This window comes from Sinocyclocheilus grahami, unplaced genomic scaffold (genome assembly GCF_001515645.1).
Source record: "Sinocyclocheilus grahami isolate Dianchi unplaced genomic scaffold, SAMN03320097.WGS_v1.1 scaffold643.1, whole genome shotgun sequence".
In the NCBI taxonomy this organism is placed as follows: Eukaryota; Metazoa; Chordata; class Actinopteri; order Cypriniformes; family Cyprinidae; genus Sinocyclocheilus; species Sinocyclocheilus grahami.
The window spans coordinates 351,625-362,510 of NW_015505822.1; the positions used below are offsets into that span (position 1 = coordinate 351,625).

General features: G+C 31.2%; 1 protein-coding gene across 1 annotated transcript in view; it reads right to left on the reverse strand.

The window, feature by feature from the left end:
* LOC107558357 (CLIP-associating protein 1-like) overlaps positions 1 to 10,886 on the reverse strand; it is an 81,556-nt gene that overhangs the window by 27,855 nt on the left and 42,815 nt on the right. Inside the window, exons 16-22 of the mRNA XM_016242017.1 lie at positions 10,190 to 10,297; positions 8,863 to 8,922; positions 7,471 to 7,574; positions 7,342 to 7,365; positions 4,372 to 4,616; positions 928 to 991; positions 801 to 803 (exon numbers count right to left, since the gene is read on the reverse strand). Coding sequence (XP_016097503.1) covers positions 801 to 803; positions 928 to 991; positions 4,372 to 4,616; positions 7,342 to 7,365; positions 7,471 to 7,574; positions 8,863 to 8,922; positions 10,190 to 10,297 — 608 coding nt within the window. The remainder of the gene's footprint in view (positions 1 to 800; positions 804 to 927; positions 992 to 4,371; positions 4,617 to 7,341; positions 7,366 to 7,470; positions 7,575 to 8,862; positions 8,923 to 10,189; positions 10,298 to 10,886) is intronic.

A 10,886-nucleotide genomic window follows, 5' to 3' on the forward strand; every position in this document is an offset into this window, starting at 1 on the left:
TATAATAGAATATAATTGTATTATGCAAGTAGAACTTTAAATATAACTTTATTAATATAATATAATTTATTTCAGCTAGCTGACAAGGCAATATTTCTCATTTAGTTTAATGTGAACAAAAAATTATAAAAAAAATTACTAAATTAAAGATAAGCATGAAATAATAATATTTTTATTTAAATTTTTTACATTAAATAAAATGTTAAACTACATAGACTTTTAAAACACACACACACATATTACTATTATTATTATTATTTATATTTAAATTCAACTTATTACATAAATTAAAAACATGACAATATATATATATAAATATAATATAATATAATATTTTATAAGTATAACTTTACTTATAACTTATTTATATAAGTTTATATTATACTTATATTATACTTATTTATATTTACTTTAACTTATTAATTAAATATTATTTATTTCAGCTAGCTGACAAAGCAATATTTCTCATTTAGCTTAATGTGATGTGATTAAAATAGCTAAAACTGAACTAAACATTAATAAAAACTATATAGACATTCAAAATAAAAAAACAAAAATGACAGTAACACAACAACATTTCTAAAAACTTGAACCAAAATTAAAACAAAATAAAAAACTAAGAATAAAAAAAATGTAATTAAAAAAACTGAAAATACAAAAATGAAAACTAATTAATAATATTTCAAAAACTATAATAGAATCTCAAAGGTACTAAAACAACACCAGTGTGAACAGCTCCCAAGTTTTTCAAATGTATTTATGATATTTGTTTACAAGATTTCCAGGTTTGAATCACTTACTCTCTGAAGCATCGGCCCAAAGCAACACCAGAACAGAAAACAGAACAGAAGTCATCAGCATTAGAAGCCAAAAGAAACAAACATTATTTAAAGAAACTGTGAATGAATGAAGATGATGAAAGGTCACCTTGCTGTGAGGATCTGCAAACATCCGGGTGAAGATCTCACACAGTCTCTTCAGCTCCACGCGACTGAAACACAGACACGCTCACGTCATGACATCTGCGTTTTTATTATACTTTTTATTTTAATATACTAGCACAAAACACAACCAAATTGACTAAATTAAGAAGGTGCACCAATATAGAGATTTTGGCAGATATTAGTGAATTATAATTTTTTTTATAAAAAAATGTTTTTTAATTAAAAATTATTTATATTATTTATACATATTTATTTATTATCTTATTGTCAGTGTTTGTGTGTGTGTGAGAGAGAGAGAGAGAGTGTGTGTGTGTGTGTGTGTGTGTGTGTGTGTGTGTATTATCAAACTAAATTAAGAAAATACACATTTATATAGATTTTGGCTGATATTAGTAATGTAGGGTTTAATAAAATTACTTTAATAAAGTAAATATTTATGAATTTCAAACTAAATTAAGAAGGTGTACTGTTTTTATAATAAATTTCTAATATCTGCAAAAATATCAGAACAAAATATATATAACTTGAATTAAGAAATTAAACAAGGTAACGGTGAAGGGCAAGCAAGCTACTGCCAAACCAACAGGGGCAGGTTTATGCAGGAAGCACAGCTTTTCCAAATGTAAACATATAAAATGAATAAATAATAATAATTAATAATTTTTTTTTCACAAATTCTGTGTTGTGTATTTTCTGGTAATCCAATGAACATGCAGAACACTCATATTTAAATCGTCTTTTTGCAGTTTAATATTCACAGACACAGTCTATATATATGTACTGACCTGTTTTTGATTTATTTATCAAAAATAAGACAAATTCCATGAAATTCCTCGTTATAGGCCTACAGTAAATTCAGTTTTTTTATGACTAGATTCCATGATTCCATCCATGTTTTCTGCATCGCGGAAATCATAGGGCCCTACTAATGTAGCAAATGAATATGATAAGCTCATTGTGAGAGTAAAAGACGGAGACATTGTTTATTGAATCTCTCCAACTAGGTGACAACGTAGCGTTAAATCACCATGCAACAGACTCAAGCCACCACCGCACTGCCGTCTATTGGACTGCAGAAAGTAACTTTTCAATCTGCTACGTTACTGACTGTACTGACAAACTGTGCTGACACCGTGTCTGCGCCGCAACAGGACGCGACAAAGCGACCGTTGAAAATAATTTGAACTTTGTGTCAGCACGTCATAAATAGAACGAGGCATCAGTTTACTGCATCCAGTGTAGACAACATCACTGATTATAATGGGTTCTATTGTACACCGGACGCGAGCAGCGCGGCGCGACAAAATACAATAGAAATATTGTATTTTTGTGTAGGGTTTAATAAAATTACTTTAATAAAGTAAATATTTATGAATTTCAAACTAAATTAAGAAGGTGTACTGTTTTTATAATAAATTTCTAATATCTGCAAAAATATCTATATCAGTACACCTTTGATTACCTTCTTAATTTTCAAGATTCAAGATTCAAGATTTTTATTTGTCATATAACCATGTATGTGACTAATAAAAATCTTGAATCTTGAAGATTAAGAAGGTGTACTGATATAGATATTTTTGCAGATATTAGAAATTAATTTTATTATTTAATTTTTGGACATTTAGTAATGTATATTTTAATAAAAATGTGTAGTAAAATTAAAACAATGTATATTTATAAAATTGAAATTATCAAACTAAATAACTAGAAAGGTGCACAGATATAGACATTTGGGCTGATGTTGTTAATTTTTTTTAAATAAAATTATTTTCGCGCCACGCAATGTGATGTGACCGATGTGATAAGCATGAGTTCTGGGCCAAGACGCGGCCGGTATAAACACCAGCACTGACTGAGTGGCCACGATCAGCTCCGGTGGCCGTAACACAGGCTTTAATGCGCCACAGACACGTGCCGTGATGCGCAGATCAGCTCTAGTCTCTAACGTCACTGAATCTGCTGTTAAAAATGGACCATCCATTCATCATATCATCATGCAAAACTAAGAATTAGAATCATTGTAATGTGGCGACCAAATATAGGTGCAGGTGGGTGGATTATTTGAAGCAGCAGACTAGGGTGAAGTTTGAGCTCATGCGCGCATCTACACTACACTGACCTGGGAAAAAAATATTCTGGACAGATATTAGTCATTTATGTTTTAAATAAAATGTATTTATTAAAATGAAAATATTTAAATAAAAATATATCCTTTTTTTTATTCGTAGTAACCAGTGTAGTTGATGCCAAATGTACCTGAGGGCTCTTAAGAATTTATTTTTTCATAAAAAAATTTTATAAAATTAAAACAATATATATTTGAGTTGTGGTGTGTTTAAACATTTTGGTAAAAACTCAATAAAGCAAAACTAAGAATTAGAATCATTGTAATGTGGCGACCAAATATAGGTGCAGGTGGGTGGATTATTTGAAGCAGCAGACTAGGGTGAAGTTTGAGCTCATGCGCGCATCTACACTACACTGACCTGGGTCGCCAGTAGCAAACAATGGAGCGTGCTCTGCTGGACAAACTAAGTAATTACACCATTCAGAAGCATTTAATCTGCGTTATATGTTCTGTAAAAAAATTATTCATATCGACAGCATATTCACCGATACCGATATATCGGCGACCGGCTCATATCGGCCGATAATATTGGCTAAACGAATTATCGGTCGGGCAAGATATGTTATACAAAAAAACAATATATATTTAAAAATTGAAATAATCAAACTGAATAATTAAGAAATTGCACAGATATAGAGATGTAGACGGATATTAGTAATTCATATTTAAAATAAAATTATTATATAAAATAATGTAGTTGATGCCAAATGTACCTGAGGACTCTTAGGAATTAATTTATTCATAATTTTTTTTTATAAAATTAAAACAATATATATTAATAAAATGTAAATTATCAAACCAATCAATTAAGAAGGTGCACAGATATTAGTAATTTAATTTTCTTAAAATTATTTTAATACTATTTGTATATATATATATATATATAATTATTATTAATAATTTAAAAATACAATTTAATAAAATATTGTATATAGACATATAGCATTACAATTATTATTATTATTATTATTATTATTATTATTAAAATATTATATATAAACATTTATATTTATTTTCTTTAAAAAATGTAATGCTATATATATATTTATATAATTAATTATTATTATTAATTTAAAAATAAATTATATATATATATTATTAATAATAATTAAAAATATATTATTATTAATTATTATTAATCATTTAAAAATACAATTTAATGAAATATTATATATAAACATATGTAACATTACAATAATTTTTTTATAAAATATTATATGTGAATATTTTTAACATTATTATATATTATTATTATTATTATTATTATTTAATAGCCAGTGTAGTTGCTGGTGCCTGTACCTGAGGACTCTTTGGCTCTTCAGGAGGCTCTGGAGTCCCAGCAGCCCCTCTTTCCTCTCGGACCAGTTGGAGCTGGCGCAGTGGTTCAGGATCTCGGCCATGTCCTCCGTCTGACGCAGGTGCTGCGGGGCGATGCCGTTACGGGAGCTAAAGGAGCGTTCGGAGCAGGCACTGGATGCATCGCTGTTGGCGTCGTCATCCGAGTACATGCCGGGAGATTCATAGCGCCGGCGCATCGGTCTTTGCTACAGCACAGAGACACGAGTTACATAAACCACACACACATTTGTCAAATATTACGCAGACTACGCCACCATGCATGCAACTAACATCTAAAGGAACTAACACAGATTTGACAGAAAAGAGACATGCAAAGGATTTATGCTCATGGATGTTTTTGAACAATTGCATGCATGTGAATGTAAGTTAATCACACGGCCAGGGAAAACTACTCAAAATCAAAAGAAATAAGTAAAAACATACACTACCATTTACAAGTTTGGGGTCAGTAAAGAAATGAATACTTTTAGCCAGCAAATACTCATTAAATTGATCAAGAGTGACAGTAAAGACATTTATAATGTTTCAAAAGATTTCTATTTTAAATAAATGCTGTTATTTTGAACTTTCTATTCATCTGTGAATCCTGAAAAATAAAAATTTACCACAAAAATATTGGGCAGCACAACTGCTTTTAACATTGATAATAATCAGAAATGTTTCTTGAGCAGCAAATATTATACTGATTTCTGAAGATCATGTGACACTGAAGACTGGAGTAATGATGCTGGAAATTCAGCTTTAAATTAATTTAAAAAACTACATTTTATAATATATTCACATAGATAACAGCTATTCTAAATTGTAAAAAATATTTCACAATTTTTGCTGTATTTTTGATCAAATAAATGCAGTCTTAAAGCTGCAGTCTGTAAGTTTAGCCTCTTTGTCGCCGTCTCTGTTTGAAACCTGCAATTGCAGTTATTTGCTGAATGATCTTCTTTACGTGGGTTGTGCATCGGCACGGCTCCTCAAAAAAAGTAAATCGGCTCACGTCCAAAAAAAACCCGCAAAGACCAACAGAAGAGATAGTTTTGAACACTGACTGGTTATGTAATTGCTCAATAATTGATTTTGGATCATTTTTAACCAAAAAAAAAAGTTAGCTTTAACACTAGAACCGCCACGGGGGAAGTTTTAACCGTGGCTGTTTTTCAAATGTACGTAACAGATTTAAAATAAAACATTCACGTCTCCCAGTCATTGACTTTTACTAAAATTATGTAATTTACAATCCAATGTTGTTAAAAATTATTTCAATAAAACCAGATCAAAAAAACGGGGTATTTATACCTATAAGCGCCAGCGGGTCAAATTTACCCGCTATATAATGCATGTCATTTTCTTGTCGCTTATGTTTTAACATTGTATATTTCTAGGCAACGCCTTTCACTCACTGATTTAGCAGTTATCAGTTTCATAAATAAAGTCAAAATGACAAAAAAAAGGCGATCTATGGAAGGTAGGTATTAGAAACACTAAATGCATGAGTGATGGAGAGTCTGATGGTAAGTTATGCGTCCTGGGTCGGCTCAGCATCTGATCCAGATATCATATTTACATGTTTTAGCCTCACGTTACTCTAATTGGTCAAACTTTGGTTTAATTATTTAATTTTTGTCTTGCCATGTCGTTTCTCCTTCGCTACTGTGTTGCTTTTCTAGTCTGTCCGTTTCCTGAAGCAAAGAAAATCTGATCTATGATGTGATGAATAAAACCATTTTTGATTACCCAAAGTTCAATGGAGTTGCTCTCTTATTCAAATTATAAATGATATAACTAAACAAATTAATAAATATTTAGGTGAAGCTGCGCGCTTGAATTTGTCATTGCATCTTCATATGCAGTGTGGTGAATTATTATTGCTCATTATTGTCTATAGGCTGTTTTAGTCATTCATATCATGGGCTATCTTAATATATTGATTAATGACATTGTATTATAATATTACACCACTCAAATATTTAGGCTACTACCTTCTAATTTCCGTTTTTTAGCTTAGGCTACTGACCGTTATGGATTAGTGTAGCCTGCATTAAAAGTCTTGAAGATAAAACAACAGGATAAACATATAGTTGATGACTAGACATAATCATTTCATGGCTCTAGACACATCTTTGTGAAGACAGTGGCATAATACAGTGAAATAATATGTTCTTTAGCTATATAAATACAGTTGTCATGTGCGTGGGTAAAATTTACCCGCTGGCGCTTTTAAGTATGCAGCGACCTCTGGCGGTTCTAGTGTTAAGGAGCAGAAGAGACTTCTTTCAAAAATATTAAAAAATCTTACCGATCCCAAACTTTTGACCGTTAGTGAAAATATTTTTCTCTGAGAAAATGAAGGCTATTTTTTAGGACCGTTATGACTTCTTTGCATTATGACGTTTTCATCTTTTATTATACATTTGTATGAAATGCCACAGGCATGATTGAATCATTAAAGAAACTACAAATCTAGTTGATGACTAGACATAATCATTTCATGGCTCTAGACACATCTTTGTGAAGACAGTGGCATAATACAGTGAAATAATATGTTCTTTAGCTATATAAATACAGTTGTCATGTGCGTGGGTAAAATTTACCCGCTGGCGCTTTTAAGTATGCAGCGACCTCTGGCGGTTCTAGTGTTAAGGAGCAGAAGAGACTTCTTTCAAAAATATTAAAAAATCTTACCGATCCCAAACTTTTGACCGTTAGTGAAAATATTTTTCTCTGAGAAAATGAAGGCTATTTTTTAGGACCGTTATGACTTCTTTGCATTGTGACGTTTTCATCTTTTATTATACATTTGTATGAAATGCCACAGGCATGATTGAATCATTAAAGAAACTACAAATGAAATGAAATGATGATGAACATTTTGAGAGCAGAATGCACACAATCAGGTGTCCATAAATCTACTACCTTATTCCTGGAGTCTCCTAAAAGCTGAAGGGTTTCCAGACAAACGCAGAGGGAAAGTAAAGACAAACACATCAGGAATATGCTGACAGATGACACAGACAGACTGGAGATTGAGGACGTGATTCTCACCAGAGCGTCTGCCACGGCCGCCTCCACCTCCGTGCCCGTGTTCAGGATCCGCATGGCGTTTACAGACGCCGAGATCCGCGCTTGATGGATGAGACCGAACCGATCTGACAGAGACGGAGAGAGAGATTAATAACATAACATGCAACATCAATGTCAAGTAAAACTAAACACAGTCACTGCATGCTTTTCATTCATCAGCATCACAGCACACAACCACAAAGATTGATTTGACTGAAAATAATGCTAACTAAATTCTGCATGTAAGAAAACAAATCAAGAAATGACAGAAAACTGATGAAACAACATCAGTCAAAACAACAGCAGAACTTTCAAAATTAAACACAAATATGCAACGGAGCCCAACAGTCTGAAATAATGCTGAAAATGTATGATTCAGATCTAATTCAAATGATTAATTATTCAAACCTGGAAATAAAAAGCACAGAAATAAACAAAGTTTTAGGATTTTGAACGAATGCATGAATTACATAAATAAATGAAAACCATTACAAAAAATATGCATAAATATTAAAATATAAATATTAAGCTAAAACTAAAAACATTTTCGTTACTTAAAAAAAATCATTATCTGAAATAAAATGAAATATAGAAAAACGTATTTTATTTCAGCTAAAAAATTTTTTGTTTTCAATTAGCTTAACGTGATTAACTACATTTAAAACTGAATAAAAATTCATAAAAACTATGTGAGTAAAAAAATAAAACTAATAAAAATGACAAAAACACATTACAAAATTATTAAAATGTTAACTAAAATGAAAATATAAGAACATAAAATAATTTTAAAAATTAATAAAAACTGATATTGATCTGCATATGAATATCATCAGAAGGCTGAAATAATAAATACATGTTGTCAAATGCATGTAATTTAATAATGTAATTTTTAATAAATTAAATTAGAAAAATACAAAATATAATTTATTACACTTTTGGTCCCCACTGTATATTAAAATTATATGATTATTGATATTTTTTCACACAAATAAAAACTTCACATAATATTCCACTAAAAATAAATTAAATTAAATAAAAATAAAACAAAATTAAATTAAACAAACAAAGAAAGCACAAAAATATAGCAAGCATAAATGAAACAAAAAGTTACGAAGGTGCAAAACAAGCGTCTAGTTCACATCCAGGGAAACTGAGCTGGTTTGATTCAGTGTTAAAGCTTCATTAATGAATGTAGAGCTGGTCTCTGGTGCCACCGTGTGTTTGAGCTCATCACACAGGAGTCTAAATCAGCTGAAACTCGCTCTAAACCTGGATGTGACTGATATATACACCTCTGAACAGGTTCAGCATGAGCCCTGTTAAAAACACTGATGATCTAGATTCTGGTGCCGTGACCCGGACTCGTGCAATCACCTGTCTGCAGGACGCCAGCGGCCGTCAGAGCGCTGGTGGAGCGCGAGTGTCTGTGGGATGCTGGGAAGGATCAGGTCACACACATTTCAGAAACAAAACCTTATTTTTCTGGTGACACGTGACAGTTTTAGCTTTTTTTTTAGCTTACTAACTAAAAAGTTTGCTTTTTTAGCTTCCTAACTTTTTTATCTTACGAACACACTCACAAACACAGTGAAAGGAAGAGAAGTTATAGGAAAGGAAATATATTAAATCAACTGGTCAGATTTTAGACTTTGAGGAAGGACTGGATGACATGTTTGCATTGATTTAGCTAGCAATATTAAATTAGACAACACTGTGAATATAGCAACAATTTTAATAGGCTTTTAAATTGGCCATCAAGTTCAAAGTGTTCATGAAGTCTCTATGTCATAGTTTTCTTATGTATTAAGATGCAGTAAATATATATATGTAGATGATATAATGCTGTTGTTTTATGTGTTGTTATATTGGTGCATTAAAATCAAAATTATCAAATATTCTAATACTATTTCAGAACAAATGCATAAATAATAACCAGGTTTATTATATTTCACTAAACCTAAAACTAAAACCATAAAAACATTTTTGTTACTTGAAATAAATGTTAACTGAAATACAATATCATAAAATAAAACAAAAATTCTAATTTGTCATTTTATTAATAATAATAATTCAATTCAACTTCCCTTTCAAGAAGATTATAAAAATAGGAAAAAATATGTAAAATATATAAATAACAATATTAACATGATATACAGAATTATTATGACTATTATTTATATTCAAATTCACCTTTTAAGAAAATCATTAAAATGAAAAAATACATACAAATAATATAATGTAATATAATATAATATCATTTTATTTCAGCTAGCTGACAAGGCAAGCATTCTTATTGAGCTAAACTTGATGTATTAAAATAACGAAAATGTAACTAAAAATTTATAACTATACAGATATTTAAAAAACTAAGAAATATGACAAAAACACACAACAAAATGACTAAAACTTAAACTAGAATTAAAATGCAAATGGAAAATTAAAAAAACTAATTAAAACTATAATAGTATCTCAGCGATGCTAAAATAACACTGATACTGACCTGTATATGAAAATATCATAAAAAGGCTGAAAAATATTAGCATATATTTTTGTCATATCATTCAGCCCTAGTTTCATGGGAAATTAAAGGTGAAAGAGAAACATTTAGATCCAAACTCCTAAAGCCAAACCCATTCAGATAAGTGAAGTGTGAGTAAAGACATGCGCAGGAGTCTGGTCTGGTCTGGTTTTGGGCTCTTACCCAGCGGACTGAACCCTCGAGCCGGACTGGTGTCTCTGCTACTCTCCCGACTGGTGTCACGACTACAGCCCTGACTCATGCTGGGCCGCGGGATACGACTGGCCCGCACTGACACACACACACGCACACACACACACACACAGACGCACACACACAGATGCGTGCACACACAGACACGCGCGCACACACACACACACACAGATACTCACACACACACAAAGACGCGCACACACACACACGCACACACACACACACACACACACACACACACACACACACACACACACACACACACACACACACACACAGTCAGCAGCACAGGACAGAGGAAAGATGTGCAGGGAGAATGAGACCGTGAGGAAGATTCGACAGCAGTGATATTAACAGATCAGATGGTGAAGTGCAGGTTAAAATATGACATTACATATGATATTAAAATTCAATGTCCCCTTTCAAAACAATCACAAAAATACTGTATAAAATATACAAATAACTATAACATATAATAATTATTATTATTAACTTCCCCTTTCAAGAAAATCATAAAATGACAAAACACATATATATATATACAAATATTATAATAATAACAACAATAATAATAATAATACTCTTAATACCCTTTCACAAAATCATAAAATAATAACAAATATATATATACAGTGGGTACGGAAAGTATTCAGACCCCCTTAAATTT